Source organism: Vanellus vanellus, assembly GCF_965231255.1.
Source record: "Vanellus vanellus genome assembly, chromosome: 2".
NCBI classification, from domain to species: domain Eukaryota; kingdom Metazoa; phylum Chordata; class Aves; order Charadriiformes; family Charadriidae; genus Vanellus; species Vanellus vanellus.
This window is the reverse complement of record NC_138906.1, coordinates 126,305,957-126,325,332: the sequence shown is the minus strand read 5'-3', so window position 1 is coordinate 126,325,332 and position 19,376 is coordinate 126,305,957. Positions and strand designations below refer to the sequence as shown.

At 43.8% G+C, this 19,376-nt stretch overlaps 1 protein-coding gene across 1 annotated transcript in view; it reads left to right on the top strand.

Moving 5' to 3' along the window:
• Positions 1-11,560: 11,560 nt before the first annotated feature.
• Positions 11,561-19,376, top strand: part of ALKAL1 (ALK and LTK ligand 1) — a gene marked incomplete at both ends in the record, with an annotated part of 34,160 nt that continues 26,344 nt past the window's right edge. The window contains one exon of the mRNA XM_082480143.1: positions 11,561-11,912. Within this exon, the coding sequence (XP_082336269.1) occupies positions 11,561-11,912 (352 nt within the window). The remainder of the gene's footprint in view (positions 11,913-19,376) is intronic.

Below are 19,376 nucleotides of genomic sequence, written 5' to 3'. Positions count from 1 at the left end.
CCACTAGCTTTAGCAACACATAGTGTTTTATAAACTCTCTAAAGCATCATGTCTGGCAGTGGAAATGTATTTTATAGTTTTTTTATTTAGAAGGGGAGGGAAGAAAGAGCTTGGGATATATAGCCTCTGCCTACCTTTCGGGCTGGTTTTGCACATTTTGGTGCTGCCTAAGAGGTGAGTGCTCGCACAGCTGCTGCAGGAGCCTTGTGCAGTTTGCTCAGCAACATATTCAAATTCCTGAGATGATAATGAAATGAGAATTGTGGAGGAGGGAAAATGGGAGATGAGACAGGAGAGATGGAGCAGTAGTGAACGCAGTACTGGGCCCACCTCCTGCTGAGTCACTTCTCTTTTGAACTCCTGGGAAGGAGGGCAGAAGAGCAGGGCATCCCTCGTAAAGATTTTTAGCTCCTATCACTCTCCATCCACTAATCAATTGCTCCTTTTGGCTTTTATGTTTAGAGAAACATGAGTAAATCTATCTGTTATTACACATCTGTCAACATTGTTGAAATGGCCAGTGCAGTCAAATGCTGTTAGGATGGGCAGAGGGCATCACGGTCTTGTTTGTAGCCACGTGTTTGCGAACACTGTAAGTCAGTATTGCTTCTGGAAGATGCAGTCCTGCCTCTCCCTTGCTACCAGCTCTTCACTGACATCTCCATGGCTTCTTCATATCTACAAGAGGAGCTGTGAGCCATACAGTGGGCTGCATGGGGAAACTAGCCATTAGGAACTAACTTCAGCTTGACCCAGTTCAGCGAGGAACCACCCGAACTCCTGTGCCAGCCTAAGAAAGATGGCAGCTCAAGAGCAGAAATTTGGTGGCCGGAGGCATGCAGTGTGTGGCATTGATTCTTTTGGCAGCCATTCCAAGTTACATTGGTTTAAATTGTGCATGAAGCTACAGACAAATAATGCAGTTAGGTGAGAATTCACTGCCTCAGGAAAACAGGCCAAACAAAGGAAGATTTTAACAAGGTATAATAAATGTTCATGTCACTTTCCAGTTATGAAGAGTGGAGTAGTGTTGAGAGGCAAAACTGGGCAGTGGGTAAATCACTGCAGGTGAACTTTGTATGCTGTCCTCTCTGTCCTTCAGGTCAAGCGTACAACTGTCATGGCCATTCTGGTAAAAAAGCCTCTCCAAATAGGCATTTACCATCCAAAATGCAGTCACCAACCAAACCCAATAAATACCCTTCCCCAGTGCCGTGCAATGTTCCCTTAGACAGGGCAAGCCTCTGTGCCTTTGATGCATCATTTGGGAATCAGATGCCCTGGCCGCTTGCCAGCGCCTGCATTTTGCTGCCTGTCAGAGCAGGGTCAGCAGCTTCCCCAAGGCTGGGAAGGGGCCGTATGTACCCTGACAGGCAATGCTGCTGCCGAGCAGCTGAGCGAGCATCTTGAGGGCTGCCTTACCAGTCCAGCATCACGGTGCGCCTTGTAGTAATCCTGCCAGTGATTGGGAAGGGTTGATACAGCTTTGGTTTTACTTTGTTTCTGCTCCATTTGGTCCTTTCTATACCAGCGTAGCTCTCTTTTTGTTACAGGATCCCCAGTTTTAATAAAGAGATGACACTGATGTAAAGTGGGTTACCTGAACTGGGGAGCCTCTTCAGTGGTGGACAGAAGGGGATCCAGTGGAAGCTATTAGATAGGCAAGCTTAGCTCCCACAGGGTCGCGCTGCAAGGATTTGTGGCAAAAGATGCAATAATTCAGAACAAGGAATGTACAACCTCAGCACAACTTCCAGCTTTAATATTGGTTTCAAATAAACTGAAAATAATCTCCAACAACAATACAGCATCTAATTAACACAGCTTGATTCTCTCAGTCAATCTTTATTCCCTTAAAAATGTCCGAGTCAGTTTGAAAAAAGAACTCCACAGAAAGAAGGAAAACCACCACCAATAACAATAAAAAAACACCATTAATAAAATTGAAACATAAAAAAATATAAAAAGGGTTACTTACCTTGTTTATTAAATTGTCACAGTTCAGGTACCAAGAAACAAATGTTTCACAGAAATTTTGTGTGTTTAATATGTTTTTTTTTCTTCTTTTCCTTGGCAACGAAGAACTTGGTATACGAATGTTAAAAATACAAGGGATGTGTAAAAAACTGCATGCGTGAACATGTTTGATATTTCAGCCACAGTGTCATGTGTCATTTTAAATGGGCCTGTTATGACAGGACAAGGGGTAATGGTTTTAAACTAAAAGAGGGCAGATTTAGATTAGATACAAGGAAGAAATTTTTTACAATTAGAGTGGTGAAACACTGGAATGGGTTAACCAGAGAGGTGGTAGATGCCCCGTCCCTGCAAACATTCAAGGTCAGGTTGGACAGGGCTCTGAGCAACCCGATCTAGTTGAAGATGTCCCTGCTCATTGCAGGGAGGCTGGACTAGATGACCTTTAAATGTCCCTTCCAACCCAAACCATTCTATGATTATATGAATGGCACGGGGGATGGATGGCTGAAAAGAGGAAGGCAGCATCAACCAGTGTGTACCAAGGAGAAACTGAGGCTGTTGAAGGAACAGGTAAGGTGAATATTTCGGATGTAGAACTACCATGATAGACAGGGAATAAGAAAAGAAGACAAAAAGAGACCCATTTGCAAAGAGTTAGGAAGATCTGGTTCATTATTTTGGGGGGGGGGGGGGGGCTATTATTTTGGAGCTGGGTTCTGCAATGATCCGGTCTTGCCATACAGGAGAAGGGAAAGCAAAATGAAATGCTTGTTATTTTCAAACTTATCAGAAAAAACATGTTTATATAATGTGTAATTTATTACTGCCACTCGTGATCATTAAAAGCTTCAGTTGCAATCAAGATTATAGCAAGGTCTTCAAAAGGATTTCAAACCTGATGTTAACAAATTAAACAGTGTATTCCTTTTGATTACAAGACCCAAAGACATTGATGTAATTTGTTATACCGTCATTTTCTCTCTCATTGGCTATAGACTTCTACAAGTTAACTTTCATTGAAGGATGGACATCTTAAAAATAGACAAAATCTACTATCAAGTATTCCTCCAAACTGTTATTTAATTTTGGACAATTAATAAGAAAGCTGGTGAAAAAAAAAAGATAAAGCTATTAGTCCCAGTGCCTCTGTTAACAGAACCATGCTGCACCTAGAAGTTGGCTATTAGGCATAACCAGCAGCTGTATCCAAATGAATTTGGAAGTTATAGCACTTCTGCTCACCTATTCCATTTCCATTGCTTTAATCCCATGTTTTCACTAGCCACCTGATGAAAATAGGGACCATTCCTTAGGCATCCCTTTGATGCCTCATTTTCTTCAGGAGGGAGAGAGGAGGAAAGGATTGGTATTTTTCCCTTCCTTTGAGTCACTGGAGACTTTCACAGCTGGAGACAGTATGTCAAAAAGACCCATTAGTAATTCACTAAATTCTCAGCTGCTTGGCTAGTGTATCATAATCACAGGCTCGGATATAAATCAGTCACCAGGGATGGAGTCATCATGAAATTTTTCCTCTAGGTCAGGTAGGCAAAAGCATTTCGACATTCATAGCAAGGGGATGACCTGCTTCCTCGGGTCAGTTTATTTAAAAAATTCCCTACTCCTGCAAGGCCTTAAGGCTTTGGCATTATTCTTGATTTTTTCCCTTATGTTCCTCCAGACATCATAGATTTGTCTTATGGCCTGTTACAGGCATTTTAAATTTGGTCTAGACTATTTAAAAATATTGTGTCATCCGAAGTCTGTAAGGGCATTTGGAGTGCATGTTTTATGCTCTGTTTGAAGTAGGTCTCTATTGCACTCTTACTGGTAATTTCAATTTTATAAACTGAATTACTATGGTGGTCTTTTCCAAATTCATGTTCCTAAATTAAAGAGTTCCCTAACGTCAAATTTCTGTTTTCTGAGTAGATATTTCTAGGCTAAACTCAAGGTTCTGTCTGATAAGCTTGAGCCTTTTGCTTTAACATATTTTTTCCAAACTAAAAAGCATATTCCTTATTTGTCTCCAGTTTTTGTTATTCTTCCTGAGGTGTGAATTGGTGATTCGAGTATAAGATTTGAGCAGCAGTCTGTCTCATCAGTGAGAAATAGAACTAGCGGATGTTCTTCTTTCTGGACATCTACAGCATTGCTTTGGCCAACTACAATTTTTTATTTTCAGAGCAACTTTTTTTTCAGGCAGGAATCCACCCTCAGATAGTTTCACTCCTTGCATCTGGCTGCACCTGATTGACTGTGCCCTCTTTGTCCCAGCACCCATATTGGCCTGCAACAGAGACCAGTTTTCTTTATCACTTGCCAGTCTAAAAATCAATTCCTGCTGAAAATCTCTCCCCAAATCAACACCGATGTGCGTGCTATTCGACTAAATGAGGTTATCCCACTAACATTTTTGTTATGAAGTTTATTGTTAATGCACTGGATTCAGCTTGTGTTAACTTTTGAAGTTCTTGGCTAACCTGTTATGTGGCGCAAAATCAAATGCTTCTTAGATATCTCTTGGACTAACACCATCTGTGTGTAGCAGGTGTGGAAACTTTGCCAGCCTACTGAGAAATCAGAGATCATCCACAAGAGACTACTGTGGAAATCAATCCTTGATGTAATACATCATCAGAAATTTTTTTTTGCTGCAGAAAATGACATTGAACGTCTGAACTTCCGCTCTAGAGGTGGCACGAACCTGAGCTGGCTGACTTTCTCATTTGGGGTGGTCCCTACAGTTCAGTTTTTCTAAAACTTTTCAAGCCTCCTCTTTCATCACTGACAGAACATTTCCAGCAAAATTTTCTTTCTTTTAAAGATGATTACTTCAGTAGAGGGGGTCAGTGAGCTCTAGAGTCAGGCCATTCTGATGCAGCACACCTCCAGTGACTCTCCAGCTGTGGTGATGGTTGCCATTGAACCTTTTACTCCAAAAATCCCTAGGTCCGGGTTCCCCTGATCGAGGGTTCTCTTTGTGAGAGGAAATAAACCACTTTTTTTCTGAATCAGAGACTCCAGGATTTGAATGCAAGGTCTTCTGCTTGATATTGCCCTAGCTGCCAAGCCCTGAAAATGCCACTCCATTTTTGGTTTTGTTGAAAGGAAACATACCTGTCTGTTTAGATGATGGCCCTCATGCTGGCCAGACAGAGCTCTTCAAGGAACCCATGTCACATGCACAGATATTCTGGTCACCAGTCTGCTTTTTGGTCGTAAGTTCCTGTCTGCTGTTATGAATCTGCTGTTATGAATCTGCTGTCACAAAGAGCGCATGGTGAAGATGTCTTCCGTGTCAAGCAAGAGATTTATTTTTGACCCACTGCATCTGTACATTAATTCTTTTAACAGCTATAATGACAGGTGTAACAAGCTGTCATTACCTTAGCATCAGGACTTTGTCTTCTGTGGTACATCTGACAGAGCTGAGAATCCAGGACTGTGTTTAAAAGAGAAAGACTCAAACCAGTGGGGCTTTCTGGCACCTATTTTTGATTTGATGATGGGGTAAGATAACAGCAGGTACCTGCTGCAGGACTCTTGGGGGGGTATGCTACTCCCTTCTTAAATGTAATTCTGGTCAAAATCAGAAGCTGACAATAACCAAGCAGCTATTGGAGATTTTCTAAGATAAGCTGTCAGTCTTCAGAGTCACGGTAGTACAAATAATTGCTTTCAAATCATCCATGTCTCAAGGTTTGTGAAGGACTGTAAGCAGTTCAAAAGGGTCTTTTGGGCAGACTGGTTATTGCTCAGCCCTTGAGACCTGTTGTCAGTACACCACTCCTGGGTCCTGCAAAATCTGTTGGGGTTCTAAAATACCTCCATTTTTCTTCTTTGGAAAGTTTGCAGAAGATCTTGTCCGGGGAAAAATTTAAAAGGCAAGCATTGTTCAATTCTTGCTATTAAGTTCCCGTTATCAATTGGCCTAAGAGGGAACCTGTTTGCATTAGATTATTGTGAAATACCATCTATGGACCCAGACTCTACTTTTGAAATTGGTGGTTTCTCCTGTATGCCTCCTTCAGCTAAACAGTCCCAGCTGCAGGCAGGCAGTCGGTGCAGGAACAAAACCTTCACTACTGGAGCTGTTTCAGGAAAAAATAAAAGGAGGAAGAAGGACTTATTTCACTCTTTTACCAGACTCTCCTCCTCCCGACTTTCTCCCCTATCCCCTCTTTGCTTCCTGCTGAACAACCTGTAGGTTAGTTTTCTGGTTTTGGCTTGAAATATCTCAGTCTGAAGCTGCTTCATGTTTCCAGCTGAGCCTTCCAGAGCACAGGGGTGCCAAAGTTCCTCCAAAAATTACTCCTTATGTCTTAATTGCAGGTGCAAAATGCCTCCCAAACCCAAATAGTGGTCACTTCAGGGTAGAATTTCTTAATGATAAAGCCAGTAAAGATCATCATAGCTATGTAGTAAAAATTTTTAGGTATGTTTGTAATAATAAAACTAATCTGCTATTTTTAATTGGAAAGACAATGATTTTTATTTCATGGAATAACTATTTGAAGCTGCTACCTAAAATTCAGTTAGGAACATCCCACAATTCTCTGCTGTGCTATTTCTACAAAAAAATGCTGAAAAAATAGCATCAAGTTACGAGAAGAACTCAGTTTTAAGTTAGGAGATATATATACGACACACTGATTCTCCCATCTCTTTTAGTAATACTGTTTTACTTATTTAACTGTATGGCCTTCCGCTGTCATTAGCATGTTGTGTACCTCAAAAGCTGCTTGCGAAAAAATCTGTGGATTCATAGAAATAAAGGACTGCAAAAGATATTCAAGAGGTCGTCCGATCAAGTCTCTGCACTGAGGCAGCATCCAGTAGATTTGTATGAGCCTCAGCAGGCACATATATATATATATGGCTGTTTAAAAACTCTGATTTTAAGGAAATAGTGTGATCTGAAAACCAGCTGGAATCCTCTGTTACTTATCAGAAATTACAGCAGCCATCTATAAATTACTGTCTTGGCCAACACATTCATATTTTTGAGGTAATTTTTCACTTCCTCACCTCTTCTTTAGTAACAACCCTGCATTAAATCCCAGCTCAACGAAGTCAACAGGAAAATTCCCATGGACTTCAACAGAACCAGATTTTCTCTCTGTTTTTCTTCTTGATTTAGCTGAGTGGCCACGGAAATCTTTGGCTGACAGATTTATTTAGAAACAGTGAGACACCTAAATTTTAAATCTTTGCTTTAGCCTGTATTTTATTTGAGTATGTGCTTTGGGAATACATTCAGATAATTTTTATATTTCAGTGTAAATCCCAAGGTAAAATGTCACTGCTAAACCAACATCTACCAATTGTTCATTTAACGGATTTGGGTTGAAGCATTGAGCTTGACGGGAAAAATGAAAAGTAAGGTTTCTTACTGAGCCCTGATGACATAGGTAGAGTTGGCTCTGCCTTGGGCAATGGAAAGCACTAGATCATCTCTCCAAGTCCCTGTCAGCCCTATGATACTTTGATTTAACTAGTTTGCTTTTAACTTCAATCAGACATAGACTTGTGGCTAAGGCAGATCAGAAAATAAAAAGAATATGCCACAGGAAACAAATGTGATGTGCTTGATTAAATCCATTGGCTACAAGAAGCAAATAACCAGACTTATTTAGGCTCACTATGAACAGGTTTTCTGTTCCTAAATAAGATACTGAGTGCAGTCTTAAGATGCTCTCTTTGATGTAAATCTCATACTGAGGTTCTTTCTCCATATAATGATGAGAAGGCACATTAGAACTGCTAACAAAAGGGCCAATGTAACTGTGACCGGAGAATGGGGTTTCAACCTGCCAGAATTGCCTGGGATTAGTAAAGCACTCATCTTCCTCTGGTTGCACTCTGGTTGCTGTTCTTTCAAGCACTCTCTGAAGAATTCAAATATCAAGACAATTTAAAAAGAGACAAGGCTTTGCACAATAATAGAAAACAAATCTTTTTTTTTTGTTGTTTTGTTTTTAAATAAGTCTTCAAGGTTCTTGGGCCTAGAAAGAATCTGAAAAAGCTACTTAAAACTTGTGATTTAGATGTGCTGTGGCTCTAATTGGTTCTTTTCATTTTAAGGCTTACTCCAACTCCTACAACAGTGAATGGCAGTAACTTCAGGGTCTGATAGATCTGCCTCTCAAGCTGCTCTGCAGGGACACCCACTCTTGTTTCCGTGACTTCTTGTTTATTCTTTTGAAAATACACAAAGGATAACATTAAAAAAAAGGGAAAAAGAAAAAAACAAAAAGTCGTGGTAACAAATGAAGCAACCAACCTGTCAGTTTGGTTTAATTTAAAACAGTAACTAAAAAAAAAAAGTTTATTGCCCTTTATTGCCCTGTGGATGGGTATAATGACAATCCAAGGAAAGAAGGATGCAGCTCTACCAAAGGAGGGAAACAAGTGACAGCAGAGGTAAAGGAGAAGGGTAAAACTGGTTGGCTCATAATGGTAAAGGGCCTAGTTGGGTGCCAATACAAAGCTTTAAAAGCCTATATCCTCAACAGTTAAATTAAAAAAAAAAAACAACCAAATTTAGTGGCCTTATTATTTGTAACGGTATTTGTATCTTAGAAACCTACTGAATGTGGGTGACATATTTGATAATCTGTGCTCAAGGAGTCACAAACTATCCCAGCTGCTCCAGGATGTTGTCCGAGATTGCATAGTCAGCCTTAGCAGTTTACAGACCTTTTAGGTCTTTTGGGGGGGATGTGGAGGAGAGAAGAGGGCCTATTTTCTTACCTTTTGCAATGTTGCTTTTAATTCTTTTGAGTATCCTGCTATCTGTCTCAAACAGACCCCCAAAAAAGACTTTGGTTTTTTTATGAGCAGAAAAATTATTCTGTCTTAACAGCGCCACATAGATTTCCCTCCAGTGTGACCTGCTCCCGGGGCTAGAACAAGATGTAAACTTAATCCGTGACTAGTTATGAAGGTGGGCAGAGAAGCTCGAGCCAAGGTAACACTTTGATAATTTCTAGAGAATTCAGTCCCATTCTGTGGTGGCAACATGTATCTCTGAGGACAAAATAAAAGCAAACAAACAAAAAGCAAATGGGAAGAAGCTTTGGGATTTGTTTTGGACCTAGTACATTAATGCGCTGCTTTATTTCTCAGCTTATCACCACTCTCTCCCTTTTCCTCATCACTCAAGCTACCTGTCAGCTTGACCAAAGAAAACTTGTATGCTCCTAATAAAGAGGTAAAAGCAGGAAATCATGTAGTGAGAAACAGATTGACACTTCTCTTCTGTTACCCTGGAAATCCACAGGTCAGACCGGTTTATCTAGTGCAGTACACTGACCTCTAAAAAAAAAATAATTGTGCGATAAACCCCTTTGTAACCCTTCATTGGTTAAATTTGGATTGATCCCTGATCTCTGTGGCATCATCTCCCCAAAGGTGAGTGAGGACGGCACAAGAGTAGGAGGACGTGGGGAAGAAGCTGGCTTCCCATCACCAATGATGATGCAGCCCCTGTGAGATAAAGCCCCGAGTGTGCTCGGCCTGAGATAATCAGAGACGGGCATGAGAGAGAGATTTGGGAAAGAGTGTGTAGGGAAATGCCATATGTCAGACAGATGCAGAATAGTTTAAATCTCTTTCATATCTAAATTCCCCATTTTCACATATTCAAGGATATCTCAAATCCTTTTTATTTTTCTCCCACTCTTATTAAGTAAATACCTCAGAGGTACATTCTGACAAAGGGTTATACTTGCAAATTCTGTCCTAATGTGAACTATTGTCTGGTATAATTTCAAAAATTTGTTTTGCTTTTCAATCTACACCCAGACCACCTGTATGCACTGCTCTCTGAAAGCTGAGATCTCATTCACTGATTATTTGCTTACATATTTATGGCTCTAGGAGGCAAGATTTTTAACCTGTGGGATTAACGCTTTCATCAGGTCAGTACTTTTTTTCTGCTAGCTTTTCATTAAGTCTCATTGTGAAAAATTAAAAAATCTGTTTTGGAGAAACTAAGTTTTACAAGGTCTCTAGACTATGAATTCACCCACCGAAGACAGTCTGCCACTTTCCTTGCCATCAAAACAGAATCAAATTTATACACACTTCAGACTTTGCTCACAGCTTCTTTGTTCAGCAAGAAAAAGGGGGGGGGGGAACAGTTGTCTTGCTGTATTCCCAAGGGAATCCCGCTAAGTTAAAGCACATTTTAATCTCTTGAGCCGGCAGCTTTATTAGTAAGCGTTCCTCAATCTTCAGGGAAATCTAATTTCACAAATAGATCAGAGGCACTTCAAACGCAGCTTTCAGTTGCCATCCACCGGGGGACAAACGGGGAGGGGGAAGTTTGTCAGAAAAGACCTTCTCTGAGCCCAAGAGTGATTACCAGAGGTGTCTCCATCGACTGCCACCCACCTAAAGTCGATAGTACTCAAATGAGTACGCCGGTGCGGACTATATAAGAGAAGCGCATGGCCCTGGAGGGCGCATCCCCCCTCTCCGGGCGCAGCACCGACCGCCCCGCTCCGCGCCCGGCGGAGCCTCCGCGGGGACACGGGCTCTGCGGCGACGCCAGAGGACGGCTCTCCCCAGCCCGCACGCATTCAGCCAGACTTGCCTCCGCTTGAAGGTAAGCAGCTCCGGAGGGGGACTTGAGCGTGCAGCGACGGGGTGTCGCTGTCCCTGCGTTCCCCGCTTACTCCCCGGGTTTGCCGTGCGCCCCGGCGGCGGCGGCGGAGGGAGGGAGAGAGGGAGGGAGGGAGGGAGGGAGAGCCCGGAGCCGTCGGGGACAGCCGGCTCCCTTGCGGCTCCCATTAACTCTTTCGCCCAAGGGGTTTTGCCAGGGAGGACAAGTATAAAACAGTTTGTAAATAACAGATTTTTTTTCTTCCCTCCCCCTTAATCCTAACCATTTGCTATAATTAGAATAGCTTACTTAGGGGGCATTAAGCGCTGCTCTCGGAGCCGCAGCCCGTTGTAATTGTTTTTGCCCTTTACTCCCCGATTTGCAGCGGTTCCCGCTCTAACTCATCCCTAACTGAACTCCGTCCACTTGCCCGTCCGTACGCTCTCCCCCGAAAACTCCCCGGGCTGCATTGCCCGGGCGAGCGGGCGGGCGAGCGGGTGGGCTGGCCAACGGGGGGTCCCCCGCCGCCCCGCTCCGCCGGCGGAGGTAACCGCAGGAACGCGGGAACGCCGAGGGCAAAGGGAGCCGAGCAAATCCCCCGCAAAGCCCTGGACCGCAGATATGTGCGGCGGCGTTAATACCCTTCCCCCTAATCCGTGTCTATAAATGCGCCCTCCGGGGAGCCGGGCGAGCGCGGCGGGGCTGCTCGGGGATTTGGCGGGGTGGCGCGGCGGGGCCGGCCGGTGGTGGCCCGTCGGGTCACCCCACCGTTTCGCCTCGCCTCGCCTCCGCCGCTCCGCGGGGCCGCGCCCGGGCCGGGCGTGCGGGAGCGGCGGGCGCGGACGCGCACCGCCTCCGCGGCCGCGGGGGTGCCCCCGGGCGGCACGGCATGGGGGGCGGGCGGGAGGGGTGCGGGCCGGGCCCTGCGCTGACCGCCTTCGCTCTCTGCCTCCTCCCAGCGCCGCAGAGATGCGAGGGGCGAAGAAACGCCAGGCGCTGCCCGCCATCGTGCTCCTGCTGCTGGCCTCGGCCCCACCGCCACCGGGCGCCGAGGGCAGGGACGTGCCCGCCGCCGGCGCCGAGGGGGGGGCGCTCCTCGACCTCCTCCTCCAAGCCCTGGGCGACAGCGGCCGCCCGCTGCCGCCCCGCCCGCCGCGGCGGGACCGGGTGATCTCCCGGCGGTACAGCAGCGGCGGCGGCGGCGCCCCGCCGCCCGATACGCGCCCCGTCGCCGCAGCCGCCGCCGCCGCCCCCCGGTCGCCCCCGGCCGTCGCCGCCGCCCCGCCGCCCCCACGGCTCTTCGCCGCTGCCCGCCACGGAGGTAAGAGCCACCGCGCTGCCCCGCGGAGATGCAGTCCCCTCCCGGTCCCCGTCCCTGCCGCCTCCTCCAGCGACCAAGCCCGACGGCGCCGCCGCCGGGGCAGCCCGCGGCAGGCGGGAGGGGGCGAGAGGAGAGGGAAGCGGGTGATGCGCTCCCCATCTCCGAGGCGGCAGCCCCCGGGGAGGTTTCTGCCGTTGCTGGGGTCGAGCCCCGCTGAGGGCAGCGCAGCCCGATCCCGCTGCCGTGAGGGACCCGGAACCGCAGGGGACGTGGAGGGGGAGCAGCGTGATGCCCCGGTCCTGCTCCCCGGCAGGAGTTCAGCCATGGGGGGCGGGGGTATCCGGGACACAAGGGAGAAGAGGGTCACTCGGGCTTCAGCAGCTTTTGCTGGGGAGTCAACTGTGGATACAGTTGATCTACAGCCTCCCTGAGAAAGCCTCCCGACTTCTCAGCATTACAGCGCAGCCAGCTCTGAGGAAGCCCCGTTTCTCCCCAAACTTAGGACGACCCCTCTGATTTAAATGCACAAAGAGGAGAAATGACTTGATCTAAGAGACAGATGTCTGAACTTACTCCTTTAAACTTCCTCTTCAACTTGACTGGTTCCCATGTGATGCGTTTTTGTAGGTTTGCTGGGGCAGGTGCGGGAGATCTGGATTGTGCTGGGCGTGAGGGCTTGTTTCACCTTCCGGAGGATGCTCAGGCTGGGGCAGGGTGCTGTCTCTCTGGTGCTGGCACGGGTCAGGCCTGGCTGCGATGAGCAGGGGCAGTTCAGGGCCAAGCACAGCTGTCTGGTGATGTTCACAGACTGTCCTCGGCCAGGAGACCGGCCAGCAGGTCACCTCTGCCACAGCTAGTTTTGGTGCAGAGCCACGCGAAACATTTCCTATTGGAGTGGAACTGCCTGAGGGGTTTGTGTGGGTTAGTTAGGATGGTGTACTTCAGCAAGAAGGAGATTATAGTGACTGTCCCACTAACTAAGTGGTTGTAGCCCACTAACATTTTTCTCTTGTTGCCTGCCAGAGACCCTACTGGAGAGAAACCAAGAGGAGGGAAACTAGGGAAGTTTGTTTTCTTGGGGATTTGTGTCCCTGGAGAGCGCCCTTGTGGCTGGTGGCTGGTAATAGGTGAAGTCGAGGTGCAGCCCTCCCCAAGTCACACCGGTAGAGTTGCTCTACTCTGTCCAGTGGTCTATTTTAAAGGAAATTAAACTCCATTTCAGAAAAACTTGAAGTTAGGTGACAAGTTCAGAAGTTAGTAGGCAAATAACTGGTTGATAGGGTAGGCACTTGCACAGTGAGATTGCTGCACAGTCTAAGGAAACTGGACTGAAAAAAGACAAATCGAGCAAAAAATAATTCATGTTCTGGCATGGAAGCTTCTGCTGAGTGTGGTCTGCCCCAAGTACTAAGTGGTCCATCAGTAAGGGGTTGTCGTGCCTCAGTGAACTTCCAGATATTCTTGCTTTTTCAGAGCATTAAGTCTCTGGTAGTTAAGGGAAAGCCAGCCCAAACCAGATTGCCATAGATTTGTTTGCTGACAGGAGAAGATGCTGCTGGTTATCAATATGACTGGTCATAAGTGATTACTTACTGTGGCTTCAATTCTTGATGTGCTGTGAGCAAACCTTCAGTGTACATTTTTCTAGGAAAAAATGTAAAAGGGTCTTTTTAAGGCAGAATACATGAAGCCTTACAGATGTCTTCTTTTCAAGAGAATGAAATATAAACTTGAGAGCAATAGTTACTAGTATGAGGTGGCTCGACGAGAAAGTCTGTTGTGGAGAACAGTATCTCCCATTTGAGATGTTTACTCCTAACTACATAATTGTATTGAACTATAAAATATAAAGCATAAATATTTCATAATATTTATGTAACTTTGAACAGGAGTTTTGTTGAATTCATAAGTATCAAACATAATAAGGCTTTGTTTTCTATTAATTGTTAGTTTTAGTAACTGCATTGTATACAGAAGGGGTGGAAATGCTGAAGATCCTTAGAGAAGTTCTCCAGTTGTCCCTGGTGTAGGTGCAGCCACAAAGGTAGCTGTCTCTCCAGCCTAGAAAGGGCAGATCTAAAGTTTAAATAATAGGCAAGTTTTCGTATTCATTCAATTTTTTAAGAACAAGCAGCAAGAATACAAACAAGTGCCTGTTGTCATGGTGTGTGTTTGTTTTTTGGAGTAGAGAACTGTGTCAAAGCTTTTCATACAAGTCATCAGCACATTAACAGCAGCTTTTTGCTCTGGCTGGTAGTACCTGGGTGTCAGCTGAAGAGAATGGCTCATCTTCCCATCAGTCAGGAAAGGTGTTGCATTCAGCTGAGTGCTCAGCCAGTCATTTAAAACCAGAGTTATATATTTGGATTGTCTGTTATTGCTGAAAATCAAGCCCAAGTGTCTGATCTAAGAGAAGATTGAGCAGCCCAATCGCTTCTTTTGTTTGAAAGACAAAGCATCCAGCACAGTGCCATATACAGAACAAAACATGCAAGAAGCATCATTTCTGTGTGGTTTTTTTTCTTTTCTGAGGATGCTACCCTGTATTATCAACGAGCTGAATAGCAGGAGGGCTGAATTGTGCTTCCCCTCCTGTTCTTCTACCTTTCCCTCACTCTCAGGACCGCTTTAGTCTAGCCGCACGATGAGCTAATTCAACCCATTGAGCAGCCCCTCCACAAGCACCTTTATTTTTTTTTTTTTTTTTTTCATTTGGGAGCTTGGTTAGCTGTTTGCATAGTGAGGAGAGCTGGCCAGAGTGTCACTGGGTGAATTTTAGGAACAACACAAGGCAAGTGGCTGGAGCACATGACCAGAGGTGAGGTTTGACAGGGGATGGGACCTCCTCCTTACTGACGTGGGGACCTGCTCATTCAGCTCAGGCCGTAACAGAAAAGCACAGCATCATAGGGTGTCTTCAGTGAGCCTGGAAAAAGAAAGGTGAGACACTAACTCAGACATCCTACATGTACCACTCAGTTATGGATACATAAATAAGATGTAAAAGCAAGAGTGGTTGGTCTGTGATGCCCCATCTGAATGTGGCTTGCAGGCGATTCGAGGGCACGTCCTGGGGTAGAGCTCTGTCATGGGAATAACAGCTGTGTTCTACTTCATGTGGGTTAATTGGGGGGGCACAGGGGCACGACAGTACTGAAATAGGTATTCAAATGTACCCTGCCATGTTGGGGCAGTGAGCTGCTGTGAGCTGCCTGGAAATGACTCTTTAGGTCTTTTTTCCCCCCTTAATAATCAGGAGTATATTCTGTGTCATGTGCTTCTTTGCCGTATGAGGATTTGTATCGTGTATCTTGTAGGACCCAGAAGGACACCCACATATGCAATAAAGATACCGGTTTCACCATCACTTTAGCTGTCTTAACTTCTTATCTCTTTTATCCCTACATGTTCAAAAGTCTTATCTCACACAGATCTGTCCCTGTTTTTCGTAGTGACCTGATTAACCAGAGTGAGCATTTACTCTGAAGAGTATATTCAGAAGAAATAATGTATTCCAAGTAACCAGAAAGCAAACTTCATCTTTTGCTAGAATTTCTGGTAGGATGTCACTAAAAATACAAGTTTTTCCTTTGAATCGTTATAGCTAGTGGGATTAAATTTTCTGTCACAACATCCTTTGCTTGCCTGATTTCCATGAAGTTTGCTTGAGTGGTTTTTGCACTAAGAAGCATCTCGTAAAGTTTTGAAGCTTAGTTATGAAAGGTCCCCAATGGGCTATCTTTTTCATAACTATCCCTTGTTTCTGATGTGTAACTGTGGTCAGGTTATTTTTATGAAGAACCCAGATACGTGTTTTCACAAAGAGAGGGTTCAGCATCAGGTTATTTTTAAATGTCACGTTGGGGGAACTAGAACAGTTCATCATTCTTTTCAGATTTTCTTTGTTACCTTTATCCAAACACTTTTGTCAGAACCGAAATAGCTTCCATGTAATTAGATTAAAAGAAGTCTCGGGAAATAAAAAAGTCTGTATTAACTGTTCTTTCTTATGTATTCCCCACGTTAGCGGAGAAATGAGATATCTAAGCGTACAAGGGGTAGGGGGCTGAAATTTGTCTTTGTGCTGGGAGACCAGCAAGGCATTTTAAAACATTTTGATTAGTTATTTTTCAAGCATGAAGGAATGAAGATAAATATTGCTCTCAGTTTACCAGTATGATCAAATTAGCCTCCTGAGCATATCTACTTCAGATTTAGAATAACGTATCAGAGAAGAGAATTTGGCCCTCAAACTATTTAAACTTTGAGGTTAAACTTAAGAGTTCAGTTTTATGCCAAAATTTCTTACACATCAGCAGAAAAAAACTGTAAGTCGTCCCAAGACATGGTGCTAATTTAACCATTATTCATAATGAGCTAGATTTGAAAGATATGTTTAAGGTTTATTTTAGTTTACGGTTGAACCAAAACCATGTGACTTTATCTAAGGCATAAGAAAATTTTTGTTCTTTTTCCTCACTCAAAAAATCTCCTGTAAGCGTAGTGGTAGTTACACCTGGAAGTCCCTAATTCTGCAAGATGTGCTGTGCCTAATACTAAACCACTTCAGTGAATGTAATTACAGATCTGGAATAAAAAGGAGACCACTGGGGACTGTAAACCTTGTCTCTAGGAAATTAAAATGTATGGTGCAGAGTAACAGAGTTCTTTGTAATACTTATGTCTTGTCCAATTATTATTCCTATTAATAAAATATATATATATTTAGTATATTGTGTTAATAGGAATTGCTGGGCATTCAGAAGGCTTAAAAGAAGATGAGAGTTAATAAAAATGATGTTCTCCAAAATCACATTTACCAAAACAGACTAAAACAGACATTACCTCAGAAATTAGCAGAATAGTGGATAAAATGGATTTAAAAGAAGAATAACTGCTACATTAAAAAATCAAACTAAATTTTGTTGTCTCATAGTAATTATTTCTGATTCCACATCTGAAGTTTTTAATAAATTATTTTTGCAGTGAAGTTGGTGGGTAGGCTTTTCCGGAACAGAACCAGGCAAATATATTCTGCTTTCAGAGGCTTAATATACTCCATATTCCAAATGGTAAAATGACTTATTTTTCTTTATCTTTATTGAGATGGACACGATAAGCAAATAAATTATAACTCTGCATGTTCAAGATGTAGTAGTTAAAAGAAAATATATTCTCATAAATTAACAAGCTAATGAATCATCAGGTATTATTGCTGTCAGCAGGACATCTATATGGCAGTCTCCATGGGAGCAACTAGCGTGGGTACTGGAAGCAGTATAGATGCCATAGGACAATATGCTGCCCAGGCCAATAGTTACTGAGCCAGGATCAGAGGGGCTGCTGCAAGGATGTCACCACACCAAGATGCAGAAATATGAACAGTCCCAATGAGTTCAGTGGAAATAACTATCATCTCTGCTTGTACCAAGATTAGGTGTCAATTCTATGCAAAAAATACAAGTAGGATACATTTTTGTCACATAGTATTTCATTTGGGTAAGGAGAAAGAATTGCTTTTCATTAAATACATTGATATCATTTTTATCTCAAAGCCATCCTCAAATTTTCCTTGATAAATTCTCCTAAACAAGTTGATATTGGCCAATTTTTAATGACCCATTACTTACTGTTTCCTGTAATAAATATATAGTTCCACAAAGCACTAGGTTTAATTCTGACAAGGGCATATTTGTAACTGTATTTGTATTCATAAGCATATTTTGTTTTTTTCCACCATTTTTGCTATTTTAAATGGAATGAGCCTTGACTTTACTGCCTTTTATTCAGGTCAGCTGTTGTTTATCACCAGCATTTCCTTCCAGAAAGTGTTACTTTTGTATTAGTTCCCCAAACGGTAAGATGTCTGTGATCTCAGTGTCTCTAGTTTGCGTTCTGACTTTCTTAGTTTCTAATTTTATTAAGTTCCAAATGCTGCAGAGAGTGTATATTCCTTCAGCCCTCGGTTCTGTGCAAGTGCTTGCATCTGTCATTGTGTCCAGCTCCTTCATGGGTATGATGCCTTTAGGACCTGTAGCCCGGCTGCTATGACTGCTTGGGTTTTTAGGTGGATGGTGCAATATGCCTTGTAATGGCGATATTGCGTGTTTGGCAAACACGACTGGCAGGCAGTAGAGCTAGGTCACTGAACAGAAGACATCTGAAACCTAGCATACGCCAGAAATCTTCCTTATTGCAGTGGAGAATGTCAAGCCCACGACCCATCCGTGACAGCTGATGAGTGAGTGAGCAAAGGCAAAACATAGTTGTTACGGATATGGAGGTTTAAAATATAATAAAGTCCATCAGAGTGGTCCCTCACGTGACACGGCTCTTCAAGGGGCTCTGCTCTCACTTCACGAATCACAGAGCAAACCGAGCGTGCTCGGTACCTTGCAGAATCGACCTGACGTTGCGCGCTCTCCAGGCACGTGAAGGGAGAAACCTTGTGGAACCGCACTACGCTGGGCAGCAAACAGTATGCCCTGCCTGCCAGAAGCAAGAGACAATGTCAGCATATGGAAAAGTTTTTTTGTTGAGCTATTGAATATAAAAAAAGTCAGCGACTTCTTCCTTATTCAGCATGTGGAGATCGTCTCGTTTTTGTTTTAGTTCTGTGACATATTTTGAAAAAAAAAAATAAAAAATGAATTTAGCGTAACAAGAGACACAATTACTCATGTACAGTTCTAGCTCCAGAAGAGTGACTGTCAAAATTTTCACTGAATTATGCCAGAATTGGGCCTGAAGTGCACCAAGACTCCCCCAATATGTAGGGAAGCAAATAATAAGTAAAACAGAAATTTCACTTCAAAGTAGGTCCGAGTGCACGCTTGTAACTCAGGAATGAACTATAGTATGCATTTGGAATTAGTCTAGCTTGGCCCTGAGCCTGTGAGCAAACTGAGGGGTTGATATATTTTTTTCATTTACTGTAGACATGAAGATTTGATTTCCTATCAAGAAACAATGGCAGGTCTCTGGGTTTCATTGGTTTGTTATTTTGGGTGTTAGAATCTGTCAGGGAAAGCCCCGGAGAGGTGGGAGACTGGTAGTACACAGGTGTAAGGCTTTGCAGTACATTTATTGTTTGGTAGATGGGCTTTAGCCTTGAAAATACACTGCATCATGCCTGGACATTATTTTGATTTTTAAATATGTATGTATACAGGGAGAAAGATTTAAAAAGACGAGAAGTGTAACTGTACATACATACATACATACATATATAGGCATACAGACTCATTTGTAATTCATGGATTTTGAGGGCGTTTTGAGGGAGAATGATGCCGTGTTTCGGACCTACACATGATTTGAAAGTCACAAAGTTGGCTTCTGAACGTAGACTGTATTTTCCAAAGTGCTTAAAACAGCGTAAAGATCATTGCATCATAGTAGCCACTGTGCAAAGCTGTAAGCAGAACCTCGGGATCAATGAGGGACCTGAGAAAGATGCACCATCTA